This window comes from Chinchilla lanigera, unplaced genomic scaffold (genome assembly GCF_000276665.1).
Source record: "Chinchilla lanigera isolate Chin_1 unplaced genomic scaffold, ChiLan1.0 scaffold00051, whole genome shotgun sequence".
Lineage (NCBI taxonomy): Eukaryota > Metazoa > Chordata > Mammalia > Rodentia > Chinchillidae > Chinchilla > Chinchilla lanigera.
In genome coordinates this window covers 8,074,489-8,099,848 of record NW_004955452.1, presented here as the reverse complement: position 1 = coordinate 8,099,848, position 25,360 = coordinate 8,074,489, and the positions used below count along the sequence as shown (strand labels likewise).

Below are 25,360 nucleotides of genomic sequence, written 5' to 3'. Positions count from 1 at the left end.
CTTGCCTCACCCTCCCAGATGCTGGGATTACAGGCATGTGCCACCACACCCAGCCAGAAGTAAACATTTCTTAATTATGGGTTCAACTAAGGCTAGTCTTCCTTTCAACATTTGTAAGCAGCCCTCCATTAGCCTGGGGGGACAGAGAGAGAGAAGGAGAGAGGGAGGAAGAGAAGAAGAGGGAGAGGAAGGAAAAGGGGGGAGAGAAACAGAGGGAGAGGGAAAGGGGAAGGAAGAGGGAGAGAGAGAGAGTGAATGGCTGTCTCTTTTTGTGGTGCTGGGGATCAAATCCAGGTTGTTAGCCAAGTACTCTACCACTCAGCTGTGCCCTCAGTCCTTGTGCACAGTCTATTTTAGAGAACAACACCAGTTAGAACACTGAAGAAAGAAGTTACAGAAGAATTAAAATAAGAGGACATTCTCAGGAAGAACCCTGGATGGGCTATTTTTAATAGTTAATTTTGACATACATACTGTATGTAAAGAAAGAAAATGAGGAGAACATTTCTGATTAGTCACAAAATTTACCACCACTTTTTGTTGTCTTCTTTGTTTGACACAAATTCCTGCTAGGTAACCAGGCCGGTGCTCTGCCTCAGCCTTCCACCACGCGCTCCCCAGCACTCGCTCACAGTGCTACCTACTGCACTCGCTACCATTACATCACAGCATAAGACATTTACTGCTGTTTTTAAGCCTCAGAGTGTATCTTTCTATATTGTAATTACCCATACACTCCGGAAATGAATAAATTTTCCTCAAAAATAGGTTGTAAGATTTAGTATTCTACCTCTCCAGTAACTTTACACAGTTCAAGTGTACTATATCTATTAAAACTACCATTGGTTTTCTCATTCTCTTCATTTTATTCTGCATTCTGTCAACTAAAAAGAGACCTGATATTGGCCTTGGAAGTACTGCTTACTGGTATGTTCAACTCTAATGTTATCATCTTCTTTGCAAATATCTCAGGGAACAATGACACATCAAACTTTTCAGTGCTTTTATATATCAGGAGGAAGGGATTCCTTAGACTTTTAAGTAAGATCTATAGGTGGTTTTTTTGTTTGTCTTGTTTCATTTGTGATACTGGGGATTGATCTCAGGGCTTTGCATATAGATTTTTAAAAAATTAGTTTTGATTTTTAAAAAAAGGGAGTGAACGGGGGGAGGTGGGTGGGCAATGACATTGGGGGTAGGAGGATCGCACAGACACACATATACCCACAGAGCACATTACCCTTGCTTTGCAAACCCTGTAAGAAATGCTCTGCACCGCAAATGCCCACAGAACCAGCAGGAATCGAGGTTATCTTGCTAAGCACAGAAGGGAGAGACACAGCAGAAGAGTCCAGCTCCTGGTTCTTAACTAAAGTAAACAAATAGTACAGTCACTTAAATTATCAATCATGTATTTAAGTAATATCCCCAGATGGTCTGCAACATGCAAACTAAAAAATGCAGAATCCAATCCTGATAAGATCAGTTAATTGCGAGTGCTCGGTTTCTATAGTCTTCTTTTTAAACAAAACATGGCAAAATTATGTCTCAGGAAGGAATGACTTTGTATGTATAGAGGAAAAGCTCTAAAAAGGAAAACATGTCTTTAGTAATCCATTAAAATATTTATAACTTCCTGTTTTGAAAGATTATTAATATTAGTGCTTCCCTTGGTTGTAAAATAATCAGTAGGAATATCAACCTGGCAATTTAAAAAATTTACTCTAAAACAAATGCTTTTAAATGGGCACTGGCAATGAAAGATAAATCAGATATGGTAATGGCTTCTTTCATAAAAGCCACACATAAACAGCACATAAAGATGACAAGTCAAGCAGCAGTAGCCCATTCTTCAGCCAAAAAAGGAAATAAATGAAGGAAGAATTAAAATGATCAAAAAGAAAAATATCTCCAGACCCTCCCCCACCCCCACCCCCAAAAGCTTGACAAATGAGTCTTGGTTTCCTTTCAGTGGGAAACTCAGGCCACCAGCAGCTTCACAGAGGACATTAGAGTCACAAACACTCAGGATGGGGATAAGCTAACACAGTCATCGAGTGCTAGCAAAAGAGGATTTAGAACTTCTCTATTCCTGCCTAGGGTGCCATTCTTTATCATGCAGTACACTTCTCTGCTGATTTTTTCTATTGGATATACCCTCCCCAATCTTTTTTAAGTTTGTACACTACTGGCCCCTATCTAGACATATGTACTTATAGTGCTCACGAGCTTCTCCGTGGGGCTCAGAGTCTTTTCACGGTCTAGTGCAATTTTCTGGTACGTAAAGCTACCTCTGGATGAAATCTGGATATAGAAGCTTATTGAGGAAAACACTGGCTTTTACTACAGTTGATAACACTGTTTATTATAGGAAAATAACTCCACAGTGCAGCCTTTCCTTTTACAAATGCCAATGAAATCTGTCAATCAGAATTTAATTACTTTCAAATACAGATTTTTTTATCACTGTTGTTTCCCTCCAGGTGCTGCGATCAAACCCAGGACCTCACGCATGCTAGGCATGCACTCTGCCACTGAGCTACGCTCCCAGCCCCCAAATAGTACTGTTATTAGATTATCCCCAGAATAGGTGACTGTAAAAGCAAACAGCTTCAAAATCCATGCCTGATGCAAAATTTTAACTATTAAGTAATAGAAAATTTTGCCTTTACACTGCACTCACCGGCAAGAACTCCACAGATCAAATGAGTATTCTCACATTTGAACAGATCTATTGAACTCAAAGTGCTTGAGCAAATTATTAAAGGGTATACTGCACGTGCATTAGGAGACCAGAAACGTTTGGTGGTCACTTTTATTTCATTATATTATAAAGGACTGGAGTACTGGAGATGGACAGGAAGGAGCTACACCCAGTCAGAAAACTCTCATTACACAGAACAGAACAAAATTAAGGTTGCTGGCAGGATTTTACTCCAGTTCCAGATCCAAAACTGGTTCGTCTCAGTAAGCATTTAAGAAAAACATCATGCTCCAATTTGATGTCTGGAAAACAGCACCATGATTCTACAGAACTCAAAACAAGAGAAATTAGACACTAACTAGCTGTGTCTTCTCTTGAAAATTTCTACACCAATGAAAATGGCTTCCTGTGTTAATATTTTCAACACATTTCTAAAAGGAACATGGCTTTGGTGAAACACTTTAATGTTTTTATATTACTCAGACATGGCCAAAAGGTACATACTTTGAACTTGTAAAGAGACCACCCCAAAATGTGAAGTGCTGCATTTATGCAATCACTTGATAACACAATGAAATTCTGCACTCTGAGAGTAAGACAAGGTTTACCAAGGTGATGTACGAAGGAAAGTGATAGCTTTCCTGTTAATGCCACAGTACAGGAACAAGCTCTCCTCACACCCACATATCCTCACCCACACCACTCTTCAATCTTCAGTTTGATTAGTGTAGCAGTGCTAGATGGTTAATAACTCCTAATTTGTACAGTGCTTTTAAAAACACAAAAGGCAAATTCAGTATATTAAAATGCTTAAAATAGATGTGACAATTACACGCTCTGTAGTGATTTGCTAAATTAGTTAGAAAAATTATTTTTAAAAGCTTGGCATATAAATAAGACAAATTAGTTCAAAAGTGACTTTAAACAATAATCTGAGAACTGCACACAAACATAGGTTGTCTTAGATTAAGAAAAGACAACTGCTAAGTCACAGAGAAGTATAAAAATATGGAAAAGCAACAATTTTTTTTTTTTAGAAAGACTGCTTACAAGAATTTCTTGCCAATAAGCTGAAGGAGAGCAAAGGATCCTTCTCCCTTTTTGTGGCAGTGGGTCTGCCCATGTGCTGCAATAGAGGCTACTTCCTTAATGATTAGCAGCCAGCAAGAATCCAAGTTGCAGTAAGATTTATTCCTGGTAAACTTACATATTAACAGAGCAAGTAATGTTAGAAAAATATCAAAGGAAATGTCCCAAAAGAAATGTCATCAGGGTCCTTAAATGTCTTGGTGAACTGTTCATGGACAAACAATTTATTCCACCTGGTATCAGAGCTGCCTGGACAAGGCAAATGAGAGGAACATGGGCTTGGGGGCTTATTAGGAAGCAGCTCCCTAGGCAATTACAGATCAAGACACCCATGTCAAATGGGAAGCAAAGATACTTCCAAAAGAATGCGACTTTACTTTCTTCCAGATCAGTACTGACAAGTGGCTTTCAACTGGGAAATTCCCTTCAGAGAAATCACTCTTTCCTTCCTTCTTTCCTTCCTTCCTTCCTTCCTTCCTTCCTTCCTTCCTTCCTTCCTTCCTTCCTTCCTTCTTTCTCTCCCTTCTTCCCTTCCACTCTTCTCCCCTTTCTCTCCCTCTCTCTCAGCCCAGACTGGACTTGAACTTGTGGCAATCCTCCTGACTCAGCCTCCCAAGTACTGGGATTACCACCATGCCCAACTGTCTTAATACTATTATTATTATTATACAAATGAACAATTCCATTCCTGTTTTTTTTTTTTTTTTTTTTTTTTTTTTTTTAATTTTAAAGAGTAAAAGAAGGATAACAATAATAGGCCCAGGCTGGCCTCGAATTCCTGCCTCAGCTCTCTGGGTGCCTGGCCCTCTTTATTTCGACAATAATTAGAGGAGTTCTTCTAAAATGTTTTCCTGAGATACTCAATCTTAAATTTATATAACTGCTTGAAACACTAAGGTACACCCGATGCTCAGAGTGAAAGCACATTTCACTTTCTTTACCAAGTTTATTCTGATTTCTAAACTCTGGCTGAAGAGAAAGTAAATTTAGGAATTGTTTCTTTATTCCTCGGGGGGGAAACGGAGGCAGATACTTTAAAACCAAAGGGAGTTCAGTGAGCATGTGATGAGCACAGTGGACACAGAACACCGCAAGACTGACAGAGACAAGGGAACTATGGTGCTTACGGCATTTTAAATTCCAGTTGAGGTTCCCCCTGCCATCACATAAATAGAAATAATTTCCATCTCCTGCTTTCCATTTCTAATCAAAAACAAGAACAAAATACTTTGGTATTGAATGAAGATGTTAAGATTACAAAGACAGCTCTTCAAAACCAGTACAAGGCAAAAAACCAAGAACAAAGTAATCAGCTTGCTGGTCTGCAGCAGGGGTCAGGAAGCTGTGCCCAGCAGGCTGGATTCTACTTTCTTGTTGTTTCTGGATGGCTTAGAGCTAAGAATGGTTTTATATTTTTTAATGAGTAGGAAAAAAAAAATCACACTTAAGAACACATACAAATTATATAAAATTCAAATTTCAGTGTCCATAAATAAATTGTGACTGGAACATAGTCATGCTTATTCATTTTAAATATTGTTTTCGGTGCCTTCATTTCACGCTGCTAACGCTGAGCAGTTATCAGAGACTACATGGTCAGCAAGGCCTAAAACAGCTTATCTGGTCCTTTATAGAAAGGCTGCCAACCTTCATCTCTATGAGGAACAAAGCCCACGACAAGGTGATACATTCAGTGCTTTTATATCATAGAAAACCCAGGAAAAATGTGTAAAGATATGATAAACATATGCATCAATCCCCCAAAATGAATGTAAATATTCTGTATCACAACATATTATCAGTCAGAAAAATAATGTAAAATCAGGAAAATGGTACCTTTTTAGCTAATGATCTAGCAATAAACTTCAAAAGAAAAAGAAAAATGTATCAAATTTAAATAAACACAAATGCTCGCTTTATGAAATCATGTTACAAGATGAGCTTGTACACAGAGACATGTATCCCAGTCTCAATAATGTGTTCTAGAGTGGAAATAGCTGCTTATGAGCTGGTAAAGGGAAGAGTTTTTAACTGAACCAAATTATAAGAGATTAGCAAGAACTTGACATGTACCATGGAGGCAGACACAGAATCCTTAAATAAACCAGGGATCACACAAGATTACTAACAAGAGAGGGAATGGCTTCTGGATGCTACATGGGTTTTCTTGGCTAGCTGCATGTACTGATTTGGCATAGGGTGACTAATTTGGCACACATTTATATCTCAATACAAGATAGTCTGTGTAAGAGAGTTTATTCATTGCCATCTGTGATTAATCATTTTAGTTTAGTTGGGTTTTGGTTTTTTTTTTTTTGCCTTTTTGAGACAGAGTTTCAATATGTAGTTTAGGCTGGCCTTGAACTCACTTTGTGGCCCAGGCTGGCCTGAACTTGCAGTGATCCTCCTGGCCTCAGCCTCCCCAATAATGGGATTACAGGCATGCGCCACCACACCATTTTAGTTGTTTTGAGACAGGGTCTCCTTATGTAGTTCACTTGAACTCACTGTGTAGCCCACACTGACCTTTAACTTGTAGTGATCCTTCTGCTTCACCCTCCCACCTACTGGTACTACAGCTGTGAACTACCATGCCCCAGCAATCATTTAATTTAGCTTTACAAATATTATTTCTTATATACAAGGCAAAGTGGTAGCTGGGATACAAAGGTGACAATTAGACAAACAATGATGAATAAAGCAGGACTTCCCATCTCTGAGAATTTCAAGTTATGAGGAGAAAAGAACAACAAAAAAAATCTTAAAATTTTGAAAAGATACATGGTGGGCATGGAAATCATAACCAGAATATGAAACAGAAAATAAGCTTCCCAAACCGGGCATGATGGCATACGCCTGTAATCCCAGCATTTGGGAGGCTGAGACAGGAAGATCACTGAGTTTGAAGCCAGTCTGAACTGCATAACGAGACCCTGACTCACCAAAAAAAAAAAAAGAAACAAAAACTAAAAAACAAAAACCAAAAGAAGCTTCCATAATTCTAACATGTCACATCACACAGGAAGACAATTTAGAATACCAGCTTGGTAGTATGGCTCCTCAAAATGTAATAGTGACAGGTACTCTACTACCTTGTCAATAGATTCTGGGCTACAAGAAGTTTCCAAAATTATTCCATTTCTACTCTTTTTATCTAAACAAACAAACCCAACTACCTGCAAGTATCTATGTTATTTATGAATAAGCTGAGAATACCTGGAGTTTTGAAATCTTTTAGAGAGAGACACTCAATGAAAAGAAAGAGGAGACAAGGAGGGGAGGAAGGAAGGAAAGGAAGAAGAGAGGAAAACTTAATAAACAAGGGAAGTAACCCGTGGGCAACAGAGACGGAAAGAAAAAGGTGATAAAACAAGGCAAACTAGAAAAAAGTAAGGAAGAAAGTAGGCCATGTTAGGAGGAAGACCAGATACCAACGGTAATTTATCAGACAGCAAGAACTATGATTAGTTCCAACACGACAGTTAACTTTAACTATATGAAGACTTATAAAATGTGAACGAAACAGAAAATCCGGGGCTGGGAATTTAGCTCAGTGGCACAGCGCCTGCCTGGCAAGCGCAACGTCGTGAGTTCAATTCCTGGTACTGGAAAAAAAAAAAAAAAAAAGAAACAGAAAATCCTTTAAACATCTAAGGATGTTACACACAACAGTCACATGATGGAGGGGAGAAGAGTTAGATGAGGATCCTTTCCAACCCTAAAATCTAATGACGTTGGCTTCTGGCGTCCTGGCAATGTACAGTACAGTGCCTTGCTGGCAGGCAATGAATAAATGGGTAACGGTGACCATGTTTCCCCCTGAATTCCTTTTCTGTGTTTTACTGAGATAGGATCCTGTAAAAATTATCTAACCCCCCTGCTGGGGACTGAACCCAAGCCCTCAAATGCTAAGCATTTGTTCCACTACTGAGCTACAATACTATCCACCTGAATACTCTGTTTTAAAGACATAGTAGAGAAAAATATGAGAGAATGAAGTGTTTTTATTGATTTGGGACCAGAAGAGACAGTGAGACACTATGCTGTCTTTCTCACTTTTTAATCTTTGAAATTCCACATTTATCCTACTTTTTACCCCATGATTCTTACTATGGTAAAGGGAAGGATACTGTGGTCTTCTAACCCATCAGTCACAAAAGGTGAGAAAAACCGTTCTAAAGCTGTTTCCTCAACAATCGGTCATGTATACATTTAGTTAGGCTTTTACTAAAGTTTCTTAGCTTTCAGCCTGCATCTTCTGATCCGTGGGAATGATAAACCGCTTTCCCTATTTTATCTAATGTGATAGGAATTTCATTTAATAATATTGAATAAAATTCCCCATGAATTTGTAATTGCTGATCAGCCACCACTGTCTCCTTCTAGCCTAACTTTATAGCTTCTAACTCCAACACCATTATCATCTTAACTGTTTCAGGTACCCTTTTCTAGGTCTGTACCGCTGTGTCCCTTTTTGTGTCATACCTGCTCTAGTAAAAAGCAGTCTCCAAGGCATGAGCAGGGACAGCATCAGCAATGAGAGCAGGTTTACTGATACTATCCACTACAGTGGAGGCAGATATGAGAATCCCACAGCCATGTAAAATATAGAATAAGGAGTTATTTCAATTTCTAGTACCCAAATTACAAACAACAGGAGTAGTTTAAATGTAATGAAAAAGGTAAAATTTCTATGTATAATAGTCTTTCTCAAAGTTGTAGAGTATGCTGTAAAGAAATGTAGAATTTTATAATTTCTAGCAAGACTAACATAAAGAAAAACAACTTTATAGAGAAGTTCTGTATGTCTTTATCCAAAATCCTTGGGAGGGGAATGATAAGAAAGTGTCTCATATTTTTTTGCTTGTTTGTTTTTTTGAGACAGCATCTCACTATGTAGTTGAGGCTGGTCTTGAACTCAGTAGGTAGCCCAGGTTGGCCTAGAACTCACAGTGATCCACTTGCCTCAGCCTCCCAGGTGTTGGCTTACAGGTGTGTACCACCATGCCCAGCTAGAAAGTGTCTCATATTGGTTTTGCCTTTTCTATTTTCCTTTTGTAAATACAAGACACTGGGTAAAGCACAAATTTTTATCGGTAATACTTTATAAAAAATAAACTTCTAATGCCTAGTAGCCTACAGGCTTATCTCTACAGGAATTGTTACAGAAGTGAATTAGGAGAGTAGGTGACAGTGAATTGGCCTATATCCAAAAAACATTTCAGGGTAAAATTTATAATACTATTTAAAAGAAATTTATTAAGTTCTGAAATGACAACTGGAAATCTACTCTATAGATAATCCTGTCTAATTTTAGTCAATAGAATTAGTACAGATATGTTTCTTCTTCAAAACTTTTACTGAAGATATAAACAAATAGGAAAATTGACCCATGCAAACAGAAGTTCTTCATACTATAAGTGTTGGCACATAAGAAAATGGTTAAAAGGCCCAAAATATAGATGCTGGGTTTGTTTCCAACTACGGTTCAATCTAAGAATATCATTTCAATAAAGAGTAGGATAAATTTGGAAAGATACTTTTAACTTTAGTAGTTTAAAATGCTTGGCTAAATGTCAATAAGGAGTAGATGGAAATAAGCGACTATTTGTTTCCTTTCAAATAAAAAAATCCAAAGAAGTTATATGTGTTTATTTCTTAATTACCAGTTTCCCAGCCCCTAAAAGAACAAGAATTGAACGATCAGGTTTCTGCACAATATTACAGATTCATTCTCATGAGGCAGGTCTGTCTCATTACTAGGTGGAAATCTGGGCTCCACGCAGTTAAGTAAATTTCTTGGAGTCACCCTTGAAATAATTAATGGCAAAACCAGGGCAAAAATCCAAGACTTTATGCTGGTCTGTATGGATATCTTTAGTCCAAATCAATTTTTATTTATCAGGCTGTCATTAGGAAGTGGCACCAGGGTCAAGCCAATACAGTTACATGGATATACCTCTGGTCCTGAGAATGGAGTGAAGTGGGAGAAATAAACCAACACTATTTACAGCTTTATGTTACAAACATGGGCAGCATTAACTTTAGGCAACACAAAGCTGGAATGTCCAATGCTTCCCTCTGACAACTAGGATGGGTATTTCTTTTGAGTCAGCATTAATCAGCTTCATCCAATACAAGGGCGTGGTCATTCTCACCATGATCATTCTCACCCTATTTACAGAAGAAATGGCTTCTCATCCGACTGTCAATAAGGATCTGTGGGGGTTCTTGCTGCATTTCAAAAAACTCAAAAGTAATGTTGCTCACACTAACCTTTTAGTGGACTGGAAATAACTCCAAAACAAAGGGAAACAAAATTTAGGGTGAAATTTATAATAATAATTAAAGAACTGTGTACAAGGATGAAAACTTCTTCAGATTATATTTCAGGAAATATAATCTGAAACAGCTACAAAAGTATCAATGAAATTCTAAGATTATTTCATTTTTATTTCTTTAAAAAGGACAATGTAACCAATGCTTTAGTTTCATTTGTTATTTCACTAAGGAAAACGTATCGCTATTTCACAGATAAAGAGGGATATTTATGATTACCACTTTCTATATTAGAAAAGAGCTGTGCAGTACGTCAGGTTGATGTGAGATCTTTTCTTATTATGAGTGTATCAACAAATATACTTACAAAATACTTGTTATAAATAGACAGAGCTTGTGATATGAAAAATATACATGCATACCAGATTTTTCAAATGAGCCTTGTCCTTGGTTCTTTTCTCAGTTTTTTGGAAAAGACTATAATGACAGAATAACAATTTTCAAAAAATACCAGTTATCTACATATTTCTAGAGACAACGAAATGATACTGGTGGGTGTGAAAGGACAAAAGATTCTTGGTTTTACTGTTCCCTTTTTTGCTCTGAAGACATCTTCTCAAAAACAAAAAGTCTTATTTGGAAGTTTCATCAACTGAAAAGCATTGAGAAACAATACGAAGTTCAATAATCTCAGTTTGATAATTCTATAAGCTCAGAGTTCAGAACAAATATTTGAGACATTAACCAAACCATTCATACTGGTACATCTAAGTGGGGAAAAAAGCAAGCTACATGCAAGGATTCATTAATACGTAAGTTAAAAAACAAAAAACGAAAAAACAGGTTAGGTATCCAAATTGTGTTGTGAAGAGAGAGTGCTCATATTTACTTTACGGAAGCCTTATAAATGAACATGCAAACAGAAGACACATACTTCTTACAATAGAACTTTAGCTCACAAGGCCAGTGATTACAAACAATTGTTTTAAACACAAGTGCAAGAACAAACATCTGAAGTTATTAGGAAAACAAAGTGTATCAACATAGATTTTAAGCTTACTATAATGGCTAAATATTGCTTCTACAAGTAGCAATATAATTATTTAAGCCATAAGGAAGTAACACAGTTTTTGAATTCAGAGAAAGGTGTGTTTATATATAGGTCTTGAATAAATCTGTATTCCAGGAATTTTAAAGATAGGTACAGTTTGAGAAATTCAGCCCTGGCTGGAGGCCAAGGGGCACCAGCACCATTTTCCTTAAACTAGTTAAACGTTCCACTTATGAAAAGATGGCATTTAATCTCTGCAGATCCCTTCCATACACCAAAGGGGATAAAGTCACCTATCCCTGTATAGCTCAGAAACACTCTTTAAAAGGCCACGGATGTCAAAAGCCCTTTTCCAGAAAAAGGCCTTTGTATATACTAGTTTGTTATTCTAAGAAAAGGAGTGGTTATGGATTTATAGATTAAAACATTATCATTTTAAGGCTTTTTGAAAGGTTAACAAGTTGAATTTTTTCATTAAACTATGGAGCCCATGCCACACAAATGACTTAGAAGACTGGGGAAATATCCCATCATAAGTTTCTAGAGAGTATCCTGTCTGTGTAAGACACCAGAGAGGAGGACATGGCAACAGTAAGAACATGCAGAATAAGTGTTAAAGCTTTTGGGAAAAGTACCAACCTGCTATATGCTTAACTTTATTTGTGTAAATTTGTTACTCTTCAGTGCAGAAAAGCTGGCTTGGGCAATCCATTGCTACTCCTTTTACCCCACAATACATAATCTACAAAAAGTAATATCTTACTGACAGAAAGATGATCACAAGAGCTCCCCTAAGACAGTGAACAATCAAGATCAGAGGCATCATATAGGCGATTACATGTGTGAAGCTAACAACAAAAGTTCAGCAGTTTTAGTCTTGACATTTCAGATGAGCACCCTGTTTCCAATCACAGAAAGACCAACCACCAAAGAGCCAATGCAAGGACCACGAGAAAAGACATCATGAAAGGAATACGAGGAGATGGAAAAGTACTAGAGTAGAGGCGGCACTTTTTGAGAGACTTGTGATCCTCGGGTATTGGAATGGAAACCTTGGGAAGGATTTCTTCATTTTCTTGCCGGGCCAAGGCTCTTTCAGTAGATCTCTCTTGCCTTTTAATTTTCTCTTCATCCTGTACTAACAGAGCACGTTCCTGTGTCTGCTTTCACCGTAGAAGATCAAGAAAGACAGAGAAAGATGAACAAAATGACAGATGGAGAACGCTCAAAATGAAACTTGGGGATGTGCAAAGGATTTAGAAAGACCTTTTGGACACTACTTTAGATTCACTTTACTCTGGCAATTTACCCTTGCTCTCTGTATCTTATCTCTATTATATAGTAGGTGCTCCATAGTTAATTTTTAAAAATAAGTGAGTATTAGAATGATTGAAAGTTCAATAGTTACTAGCCTTCTTTATTCCTCTTTTCAGGATATCCACATTATTTATTTTTTTTCACATCTGAATTTTGGTCATTTTCCATTGTTTAGTACTGCCAATCACCAATGACTTGAGCTACACCAATTAAGAAGCATTCTTCTTGCCATGAGAAAAGTTACTTTTATTATAAATAGAATGGCAGAATATAAAGAGTATATTCCTTCATATATACTTAAACTGTAATAGTTCAGTATAATAATTAGCTTTTAAGGAATTAAAAGTCTTAATCTTACACATTTTAAAAGATTGCAAACAAACAAAAAAAACACAAAAAACTCCTACCCAAAACCCGAAGTATAAAATGTACCTCCAGGGTCTACCAAAAGGTCGTAATATAAACAAAGCAACCCACAAGATCTCAACATTTGTACATTCTTAGAATCATGATTAAAAATAACGACCATCATGGAGGTTTATACATTACATTGAGTAAATAGTTTTGACAATTTTAAGAAAAGCTTTGCCCCTAATTGTCCAATTAAGAATTTTCCTGCCTCTGCAATTTCTGCCCTCTGTCACACACAGTCAAGACAGACGTTGTCTATGACAAGAAAAACCTGGCTCTAAGCTCTCTAAGCTGAGCTAGCCTTCTCTGGTCAGTCTGGAAGCTCAACACTGGTTCTTTGCACACCCCTAAGTGATACGTATCAGGGAGAAAGTAGCTAGGGGACTGGTCAGCAAAAGAAAAAAGGAAAAGACAGGATGCAAATTTGTAATGATTTTTAAAAGAAAATAAAATGGGAGAAGAAAGACAACATAAAAAGAATAGGGTATAATTAAATTCATTTTCTCTCTAAATACACATTTACATCTTCATGCAGCTTTTCCACCAGCCATGCGCCAAAATAAGCAAATTGCAGGCTGCAAATGTTGCAGCAGCAAAAGTGTAATGTGTTAGGCCAAAAGGCTGTGGGCACGAACTCACTGGTACAGCCAAAAGAAAAGTTAATCAGCAGCTGCTGCTCAGTTCTGGGGGATTCTCTGCTTAGTGCCATGACAGGAGCAAATTCTGATTGAGAAGCACAAGTCATAACAGCAGCTTTACCTCTGGCCCACCAACCTTTCTTTCCGAGGGGAGGACAGAGGTTTTCTTCACCTGGTCATACACAAATTGTATAAAATTCAGTTGCCTTGCAATGCAACAACAATGCTGTTAAAGGTGGAAGAGGTATCCTCAGAGAACAGAAATATTATCCTAATTATTAAAGAAAAAATACGATATGCCAGAAAGCATAATTATCCCAATATAAAAGGTTATCACAGTATAGTTTTATTTATCTCATTATTCAGTTAGAGTGGTAAACATACATAGAGCACAGAGCCAAAATTATTTAAGTCCTCCCCATGGATCTTGGTTTATAAAGAGTCATTTCTTTAAAGCCCACAAATGACACTGCCATTCCCAAAACTAGCCCTGAGATGAAGAGTTTCTATTAAAAGACATAAGATATTTTCTGGAAATGAGGACTAACGCAAATTTATCCAACCTCATGCAAGACAGAACAAGTTACTTTTTCAAAGTAGTTGAGCATCATTTATGACTTTCAGTTAAAAAACAAAACTAGAAAACTTGCAGTTACTGTTTGCAGATGGGGTTATTAGATGAGGTTGTAATAAGCCATTTTCCCACTTGTAGAATTTTAGCGTAAGGACATTAAAGATTACCGAATGTATAAACTGAGGGAACATAATAAATGCTATGTTCAAAATAATTTAGTTAGATTAGCCAGACCCTCTCAGTCAAACCAAGCCACAACTCATACTAGACCTTTATGAGCCCTTTTTTTTTTTTTTCTTTTTTTTCCTTCGGTACCAGGAATTGAACTCACGACCTTGCGCTTGCCAGGCTAGCGCTGTGCTGCTGAGCTAAATCCCCAGCCCCCTATGATTCCTATTACTAGGGAAATATCCAAATGGAATATCTAACACTGAGAGTGGTGGTTTCAACTAGCAAGCAGGGTTATTGCCCCAGTTCAGGATATGTGTTCTACATTTAAAACACAAAACTAATGTCTGTTTATATCACGGAATGGAAGCTGAGAGGACAATGAGTGGGAACATCAGTGTCCATCATTCCTGGTAATTCTATTAAGCTGCCAATTACTCAGATATTCTTCAACTTTACTTGTGAAAATGTTTTAGCATTGGAGAACTGTTAGTCAATTTCAATCACATTTTAAACAATACAAAAAAAGCCCTCTGTGGACCAATGTTTATCCCCTTCTCCAGTTCAAGCAACTAAACAATAATTTGGATAGTTTACAAAGAACCGTGAAAATTAAAGCAACAACTACAAACAAAAACAGGTTTTTCTTTTTCTTATTTTTGTTTTTGTTTTTGGGACAGGGTCTTATTATGTTGCCCATGCTCGTCTTTTCTTTTCTTTTTTTTCTTTTTTTGTTTTTGTTTTTGGGACAGGGTCTTACTATGTTGCCCATGCTGGTCTTTTCTTTTTTTTTATGGTACTGTGGATTGAACCCAGAGCCTCTGCACTCAGCTACATCCCCAGTCCTTTTTTATTTTCTATTTTGAGACAAGGCTTTGCTAAGTCACTAAGTTGCCCAGGAGGCTCGGCTTGAATTTGCAAGTCTTCCTACCTCAGCCTTCCAGAGTGCTGGGATCACAGGCATGTGCCACCACACGTAGCTCAGGCTGGTATTGAACTGGACATAGTGATCTTGTGCCTCAGCTTCCTGAACCTGGAACTACGGGCACACAACACTGGCGTGCTAAACCCCAGGTGTTTAACTAGAGCATTAATTTACCTTTCTTAACTTAATTGCTATTATTTGGGGGCAGGAAGGGGAATAACCATGCAATTGAGAAATTATGATGACCACTCAGGCATCACAATTCTAGAAATGTTTAATGTGCACTGACTGAAGGTAAAGATTCTCTGCTCAAGTAACTTTAAAGACATTTTCATTAAACAGGTTCATCTATTTAGATGTAGGATTTCTAAAATAGGTAATAACAACAGTAGAGAAAAAATAGTCCCTAAAAGGTATCTCTGGCTTCTTTTGACTATCTTATAAAATGACATATTAAATTTTGTTGTTACTCATAAAGATTAAATTATCACTCATTTTTCTAAAGCTGAAATACAATCATTAATACTTCATGTTTTGCATTCTCTGGCTTACGGGCCTCCTTGGTGTATTATATAACTGTATCATTCCAGGCATTTCTAAGTTGTAGAAATGTTCAAATAAAGTTTTAAAAATGATAATCCCTTTCCAATTCTGACCTTACTAAATTTAGTCAACTTTCTGGTCCTGGAAGGCACACTGTGAATATAAACAAAGTTTTACTGGCATGTGCTCAGTTTATAAACACATACTAGCCAGAAGCATGTACTTTAGAGACAGTTCTCAGGGTCTAATCATCGACTAGTAAATCTCAGTCGTTCTCATGATTAAACTGGGCTGCCACCTGATATGAAAAATAAATGTTTGATTATGAAAGCCTTAAATTACAATGCACTGTTAAGGAACCAAAGCTAAATTTCAGCTTTAAACTTTTTCTCAGAAACAGAATATTAACGCACAAGAACATTTATTCCATTCATTCTCAGAATCAGCCATGCGGACAAAGTACTTACTCCTTCTCCTGTGGGGATTTGCCCATTGATGGTAAGAGTTCGAAAGGGGGAGTGAGTAGATAAGCGTTTGTCCCATTCGCTAGGCCGTGGTTCTGGTACAGACTCCATGAAGTTCTTTTTCAGCTCACTGATGCTAGCATGATGTTTTTTGATCTCTTCTTGACTTTTGTCTAAGTCCTACAGTTGAAGGACAGAAATGCAAAACAATAAATGATAGGGACAAAACACACACCAAGGGTAACCCATCAGAGACTGGGTACTGGTAGAAAACACACCACATCCAGGATAGATATTACTAAGCCACATATTGCATTTAAATTGGAAACCTACAACATAATATTTTTGCTTCTTTTTTTTTTTTTAAATCAAGGTGCTTTTCTTGGAAGCAGTAAAGCATCACAACCCCCTAGCTCTAGTTACATAACCCATAAAGAGCTCACTCCTTAATCTGGTGACTTTTCTTCCCAATATGATACAAAACCAGATCTCCAACTCCTCATCCCAAGCAAGTAATCCCACAATTCAATTAGCCTCAGTTTGGTAAGAACTGATTTAGGCTCAGCTCAAGCAGGATGGAGAAAGCAATAAAGAGACAAACTATTAAATGAAGGAGATGGTGAAAGATTCAACTTCCACCACTGGCTGCTGTACCTTGGTGAGTTGTAACAATAAAGTAGCCCTCTATGTCTACTGAGATTTTTTTTCGCTTCTGTATTTTTTAATAGGTGTTTGTTCTTTTCGATAAACAGTTATACCCCTTTTTGATAGAAGAACTTTATGCTAAAATTTCCAATGCCTCTTACTATCTGAAAAACTCAGTGAGGGATATGTAATATAACGACTCGCCTGCTCCCCCTTTGTCAATATTATTTACACAAACTAAAAGTCATGTTTTCTAGCTGCTTCATCCCTAGTACAAATAAAAACATTCTGGAGTAGGGAAAGTAGCTCCATGGCAGAATGCTTGCCTAGCATGTGCAAGGCCTTGGGTTCAATTCCCAGCAGCAGCAGCACCAAAAAAGGGGAGGGGCATTTTCCAATAAACTTCAAAGGATTGGGGGTGACACTAAGAGTTCATCAAATAGTGAGCAACTACAGGAGGCAGCAAACTCTAGAAGGGGATCCAGAGACAAATGATCAAAACTAAGGTGAACAAAGCATGAGCTAGAAATATTCAGATTTACATAAAAATAGTATATAATAGCTTTCAAAAAGGACACTTGTCCAAAAATAGTCTTGTAAATATAACTCGAAGACAAAGATACAATGGTCTTTGTCTGTAGATAACAATATATAAAACAATAACCATTGATAATTTCCTACCACTTTGTCTGTAATTTGGTAAGACCCCTCTCTTATGATGTTATCCTTCTTTTACTTTTTAAAATAAAAAACAAAAACAAAAACAATGGTCTTTGTCCAACTGAGCTTTAAAAATCTTAAAAGTCTGAACATGAGATCATAATATTTAGAGCGCATCTCTTGATGACTGCAAAAATTGTTTTTCATTTATCAAGGAAGCTCTGTATCCAAGAAAAGCAAAATGACAAATACATCTTCTAATGTGCTGTTAATTTTGGGATTAGTCTCTTTTTGGCTCTGTAGGAAACAGCTTCACTTTGGGGAAAAACAGAATACATTTAAATCAAAATTTGTTTAAAAGTTTTTCTAAGGGCAACATAGGCTCCCACTAAATAAATTTTTTCAAAAGTAACATCAGCATCAGGAATATAGCTCAGTGGCACAGCGCCTGCCTGGCAAGCACAAGGTCCTCAGTTCGATTCCCAGTGCCAAAAAGAAAAAAAAAAGAATAAGACAAAAGTAACATCAAAGGAAAAATAGTATAGGAAATAGAATCAGTGAGACACACAACAACAATATTGATTCTAGAGGTATTTATTCAGAAAATTCACTTACTACTCTCATCTTTATTTTTCTAAGACTGACCCACGTACACTTGGTTGGCATCAGTAAAGAAAACTAACCAAAAAAGGGCAACCATGTTGCTCCTTTATAACAGTGATTTTTGTTTGCTGGGACAAAATGTGAGTCTCTTTTACAAATAAAAAGCTTCACTCTGGGGAGGGGAGCAACCGTTTGTGCTTCTGATCCAGCTAAAAGCAAGAAAAACATGTTTTATCAGCTAAATAAGAGCATAAACAAGCCCACCCAAAGACTTAGTATTGGGCCAAGCAACTGAGACCCACCAGGCACGTGAGGCCCTGTGACTCAGCTCTGACTGGAACTCAACCTGTTTAGCAGAATTGAACATATTTGGGGAGGGTCGTTTAAAAGTGTGACTGGAGCAAAACAATTAGCGGGAGATGCTATGCCAAAATCGTAACTCTGAGTTAGCATCTTAATAAGATAGATGGGTGACTTGTTACTTTTCTTGCCTGGCTTTCAATTGGCCTAGAAGCTGAGTAAATAAAATTTCCAGTAAAATGAGTAGCTTCTGAGGGAGCTTTCTCCATTCTCCTTAGCTGGCTTTGATGGAAACCTGTGGGGGCACAGAGTAAAATTAAGATCTCAAAGGGACCTGTTCCAAATAGAACTTGTCATAGACATTTGTTACAGGTTCTCTCTGGGAGATGGAGGAGGAGGTGGTAGATCTAAAAATGAATTCGACCTTATTTGTGCCAGAACAAAGCATTAGTGGGGGTGGGGGAGGAGGAGGCGGGGAGGAGGGATGCTTAAAAAAAAAAAACCCTGCTAGGTGACAGATAACTTGAGAGAACTTCCTTATGGGGGAAAACACTTTTTAAAATAGCTAAAGAATGATGGTCAGTCAAATTATTTTGGCTGTGTTGAGGTTAGGCAATTTTTGATGCCTACAGTCTCATGATTTTAGAAATAATCAAACCAAGCACTTCATTAAATATAAAATGCTCTCAAGAGATAGTTAGTAGTTTTAATTTTTCAAACACACAGTTATTTAGAAATCTCCTCTCACGGCTGTCAGTGAAATGCTGGGGGAAAAAAACACACCACACACAAGGACTTCGTGAGTCTCAGAAGCAATAACACACCTCAGAACAGATGACAAATATATGATTGGTACTGCGCATCCCAGTTAAGGAGAAGCACTGCAGAGGACTAGTGAGGAAATGTTTCGGGTTGGAAGGTGGTTACACTGATGAGTAAAGGCGGGAAATCACCATCTATTATCCTGCCTTATGTCTGAAGATGGAATGATTTGGGTCTAGATCTGGGCTGAAACAGATCGAGTTTCTAAGATTGATATATCTGAGGGTTCAGAAAATATCATGTTACGTAAGATGTATGTAAAGCACTGGGTATCATGCCTGTTTTACGGTATGCTTAATGAAAGCTGGCTGTAATTTTCATCACTTTTATCAAAGTTCTATACAAATAGCAGGTATTCAAAATATAGGTATTTGGCAAAAATAAGATGAAGTTAAATAATTACTACAGGCTATATATTAGCCCAAAAGTCTGTTTTTAAAAGTTTTCAAGTTCCAGTTTGGTATTTATCGCATTTAATATATGTTCATCTTTCAGATATCAGTTAAAATGTTGACTCTTCACTGTTCATCTCACTTGGAGTAGATCCTTTTTGTTAGTATAGTGTACTATTCATTTTCTATAGTTTTTATAATAGCTTGTAATTACTTTATTGCTATTTGTTTTCATAGTTATTGTTTCTCTCCTTCCCAGTTCTCTGTATTATAAGCTTCCTGAAGGCAGGAACCATGTTTATCATCTTCCTATAGTCTACATTTCCTTTAAAGTGAAGTTAAATCCTTAATGTAAGAACTTATATTCATTTCTTACGGTTCTGCCTTGAATGGAGTTGTAAGATAATCTGGTCATTAATTTTCATATGAGTTATTTTATTTTGTTTTGTTCTCTTTTTGAGACAGGGATTCACTACACAGTTCAGGCTGGCCTTGAACTCACTTTGTAGCCCAGACTGCCCTCTGAACTCGCGGCGATCCTCCTGCCTCAGCCTCCCAAGTGCTGGGACTACAGGCACATGCCACTATGTCCCTCCTGTATAAGTTCTTTCCTGATATATAAATCAACTTGATCTTAATTTTTTCCACATGGAATAATTCCACTTTTTAAAATTTTTCCTCATGTACCTTCCTAATCTCAGTAGTTTTACATTTTCCTATCCAATGTAGATCCCCAAACTAGATAAAGTAGACTTTATCTCTATAATAATATAGGTCTGGTAAAAAATATGAACAATGTTGAATATAATGGGAAAATGACCTTAAAATTCCTATGGCAGAAAGTACATTACTATTTCTGAATGGAAAACAGTGTAGCTTAACACACAGCATATTACTATTTCTGAAAGAAAAACAGTGTAGTTTAAAGTTATATGATTCCTAATTTAAATCCAATTTACCAATTTACCAGCTCTGTGACCATAAAGCAATTTATTTCTCTAGGCATCAATTTTCTCATCTTTAAAGTAAAAATCCCATTCTCACAAGCTTGTTTTCATAATTAAACTTCTTATAGTAACTATTTATTAAATACCAGGTTCTCTTCTTTCTTATCTTACCCCCAACCTTTCTTCAGTAATTTCCTACTATCCCCACTATTTCAAGTCAATCTAAATTATGACCACATTTCTATACTCTCCCAGCTCAGAAAAAAAAGTAAAAATTTGTTTCAGGGACATATATAAATTTAAATATTCTGGGAAAATTCAGGAACTTCTAGCAGTGATACAGAACTTTCTGCATGGAGGTAAAACAATGGTGTGATGAGAGAGACAGGTAGTCCCAATCATATATATATATATATGTATTTTTTTCCAATCATATATTTTTTTAAAGATATATGAAAGATGAAAACTAGAAAGAATCAGAAGGAGAGATGGCTGCGTATCTTCATGTTTACCAACATGCAAAAGCATTTTAAACCTAAAAATCTCTCATGCAATGGCATGCAAAACCAAATGCAGCATAGATGAAGAAAAGGGAATCAGTAAAGAATGCAGGAGATCCAGGCAACCAACTAAAATAAGCTTCAAGTTCATACAAACCTCCAACATTAAATTGCTATGTCTGATATAAATGTTTTCACCATCTAGTCTCTCTCTCTTTTTCTGTGAAAATGAAAGGGGGAAAAACAGAAAAGCATAAAAAATTAAAATGTTGTTCTTGCGGGAAAAACTGCAAATTGGCAAACAAAAAATATTTGAAATTAAATGTCCGCAGCACAGCTTATGCCAACATGGAATGGCCACAGAACCACAAGGACACGAAGAACTTGATTACCACTAGAAAATGAATGACCTTGTTTGTGAATGATGAAAGACTGTGATGATGTTATTTAAACAGACAGTGCTCCTGGCTTCATTGGCTTCTTACATAATGCGTTGTTTTATGTTTATTTTTGAAAATGAACTGTTTGAATGTTACCCTCAAATAATGACTTTAAAAAGCTTTGAAATCTCACATACCAGGGAGTGAAGAAATGCTTGAAAACATTATTTAGCTTTTTAGAAGTATTTCATATTTACTGATACTCCAGTAGGTAGATCTCTAATACCTTTAAGAAAAACGAATGGCATTTTACACTTGATTAGTGAATACATATATCCAGTAAGAACTGATCCATCCCACTCGGTAGCTGGGAAAAATGAGGCCCATAGCAATCAAACTCATTAACAACACTGGGAGTTGTTACTATGACGGTTTTTATGATAAATGTGCATAAAATATTGTCGATGATTTTACAAACATGTCATTGTGAAATAGTTCTTATAAATTTGAATATGAAGAATAAGTTTGATCATTATTTCATTTTGTTAAAAAGATCTTTTCCTACTGAAAAGTTTAATAAAATCTTTCAAAAAATAGTACAAGATTGCTCTTTTAAAGTAACCTGATTAAGAGAAATCAATGAAAAGAATGGATCACTGTCTTTTTAATGCATTGTAAGTCAGCGTAGGTGAAACGGCAGTGTAGTTCTGTGAAAGTGACAAATGGCTAACCTTCCTCATTTTTATCAGATCTTCAGTTTTTTCGGCAAGCTTCTGTTTTGCCATAATTCAAAAAGAAAAAAAAATGATAAAATATTGGATCAGTGAAGTCTGTTCGAACCTTCATTTTAATTTACTTTATTTTATTTTTAAGGAGAGGGGACCAAGGGGGGAAGAAAAAAAACTGAGGAGGTAAAGGGAAAAAGGAACACATGGCCTGTTGGCACAAACCTGTGTTTGGTCACCATTTGAGGTGGGTACTGTGACCTCGATGTGGGTTTTTTCCACCTACATTTAAGAAATAAAGCGGTAAAAACATTTTAGGTTAGTAGGTTTCTATGAATAGCATTGTTTCCAAATAAGCTGCATCATAAGCTGGTTGGGAAATACGTCAACAGGTAAGCATGATGCAGTCTTACAGAAGGTGTTACAGGCAAGGATATTACTCCCAGTGGTAACATGTTAGTTTACTATCACATTTTTAAGGATGAAGACATATTATGGCAAACCAATTATCAAAAATAAAATTAAGGTAATCATTCTGTGGATTAAGGAAACATTTTTATATTTATTCATAAAAAGTAATCATTAAAAATAAAAACAGCTTATTCGATACTACAGGTATACATTTTGTTTTGCCTTTTTTGGTAAGGTCTGGAAGTACTTTAAATAACATTTAAAAACAAATTTACAAATGAAGAGATTAATGTTAATCTACATGGCAGAAATAAAGATAATTTTTATAGCTAAAACACATATGTAGTACACCACATACAATAAACAAATACATAGGACTTTGTTAGTTGATCAATATACTTAAGGAAGCAGTTTGCTCTTTGGGTTATCATACAATAAAACATCAAAATAATCTTCACCCAAATTATAAATGGCACATGCAATTACTTCCAAGACTCATTTATACATGACACACACAGGACTCAGCCACAATTTTCAATACTCTGCAATCTCCTCTTTAAACAGTTGGAACCTATGTTTGGAGGTAAGGCAAAAGTTATTCTCAATAGTAAGAAATGACTAGATAAGGTCTCTGTGTAGCCTTGAAATACCTTTAGTTATAGTCATTTTATGTAATATGTAAAATGGAGCAATTATTAAAAAGCCAGACAGGCTAATAAGAGGAAGCACTGACTATTACAAAATTAGAAAAAGGATTGTTTTTATTAAGGGTTAAGTCAATCACCTTCTATCATAAAACCTTCATCAATCCATGGTTTTGACATTTTCTTTTTAATCACATGAAGCAGCATTACTTTGGAGTACAATGTTGTTGTGCCACTTTCTCTAGAACTGAACGTAAAAAATAAGACAGCATCGAACTTGGTAGCACTGTCAAATCATAGGCACATCCAGCTGCAGCACTTTTAAAAACCAGGGGTTACTAACAAGTGAGTTGTTTCTACTCTGAATCCCAACACACTTGTTGTGTGGTCACTAACAAGGCTTTTGATCTGTGTGAGTACAAATGTTCATACTAAAAAAAATGGACATAATGTCTTCACTTAATTATGTACACTTAGCAAACAGTAGTTTTAAATTATTTTATAAAGCTTAAATTCTTTGTTTAAACAAATAATGAGTCTTTTTGGGTCTGTTGTAATCCAACAACAGGAAACTGAGAATCATTATTTCTGAAAAAACTGAGCCCAAAAACAAAAACAAAAACAAAAAACTGGGCACAGTGGGTTTATGCCTCTAGTCCCCACTACCTGGGGGATGGCTTGAGCCCAGGGGTTTGAGGCCAGCCTAGGCCATATAGCAAGACTATATTTAAAAAAAAAAAAGAGGCTGAGTAGCAACAGTAGCTTTGTGTATGCTCCTACACAGAAGATTAAACAGTACTGCTTCCACAGCTATACAACAGACCTTGTCAAATAAGCCACGATGACAAAAGCTATCCTTATATCGTACTAAACTACTGTGAGATAATGCAATTTACAGTTACAAGGCTATTTTATTACTACTGTTGCTATATACAATACATATGGTTTCAAGTAAATGCCATAATTATTTTCTAACTGCTATCAATAAAATCAGTTCAGATTCACCCTTAACTCTGGCTCTACTATTACAGCGATAGGTTATCAGAGGTGGCTTTCAGTTGTATTCCAACACAAATACTTCAAAACAAGTACTTACATAGAATTAATAACCAGAAAGAAACCTCCCCCAAATAAAAAAATTTTTTTAAAACCCAAAAGAACCCTCAAACACATTTAAATGAAAAGAATAGATCAGAGAGTATTCTCTTTATTCTGGTGAGGTCCCAAGGACAAAGGGAACATACTTTTGAAAATACTTGTGTCTGTCTTATAAGCAAAAGCAGAACAAGTAAGCAGAAAGCCTAAGGAATCCAAGCCATTCAGGAAGATTACCTTGACAACTCCAATAATCTAACACTTGCCTGTTAGTACAAAAACAGAAGGATAGTCAAACATGCCAGGTGATATATTGTAACATTAAAAATGTAGTAGGTAATCTAACACTAAAAAGATATTGTTTAGACAGGCTTAATAGCACATGCCTGTAATCCCAGTTTCTTGGGAGGCTGAGGTAGAAAGAAGCATCACAAATTTGAGGTCAGTCTGGATTACTCAGCAAGACCCTGTCTCAAAATGAAACAGCAAAAGAGCTGGGATATGGTAACTCAGTGGTAGAGCATATGCCTAGCATGTGAGAACCCCTGAATTAAAAAAAAAAAAAAAGACTGTTTGCACAATGTTATGAACACTTAGCTAGGTACTAAAATGCAAGCCTCCACCATCCATTCAACCTTTCCTTTTTCCTTTCTAGACTCAAGGTAAGTCTCAAAAGGACACCAAAACTGCATATCATAGTTGACAGATTTTAGAAAAAAACAGAGTTAGACTGTCCACTGTTCTATAGATAAACTGCTGATCTGCCTCCCCAAAAAGAGGATTAATCCATATGTTAAGGTGAGAACACTAAGATCTGAGAGTTTTAAATTTTTTAGTAGACATGTAAAAATATAATTTTTATCAAGATTGCATCTCATAATTCCTGCTGGCAAGAGTGAAACCTATATTTAGTCTAATAAACCTGAACTAGCACCTCCACTCCACCACTGCTTAATTTTGCTTCAAAAGCTTGTAAACATAGAAGATCAGCCCAGTAATTGTTACTTCTGGGAAATCTGCTAATTAAATTGGTGATTTTTCAACTCAGTGCAATGACTGTGGGTGCAATCAAC

General features: G+C 36.5%; 1 protein-coding gene across 7 annotated transcripts in view; it reads right to left on the bottom strand.

Moving 5' to 3' along the window:
- Positions 1-25,360, bottom strand: part of Epb41 (erythrocyte membrane protein band 4.1) — a 193,071-nt gene that overhangs the window by 23,317 nt on the left and 144,394 nt on the right. For 3 of the 7 annotated variants that reach the window (XM_013519475.1, XM_013519473.1, XM_005394970.2), the window contains exons 13-16: positions 22,363-22,419; positions 22,144-22,185; positions 21,190-21,252; positions 16,167-16,343 (exon numbers count right to left, since the gene is read on the bottom strand). In XM_013519475.1, the coding sequence (XP_013374929.1) occupies positions 16,167-16,343; positions 21,190-21,252; positions 22,144-22,185; positions 22,363-22,419 (339 nt within the window). The remainder of the gene's footprint in view (positions 1-16,166; positions 16,344-21,189; positions 21,253-22,143; positions 22,186-22,362; positions 22,420-25,360) is intronic. The other 4 variants (XM_013519474.1, XM_013519477.1, XM_013519476.1 and 1 more) reach the window with 2 other exon arrangements.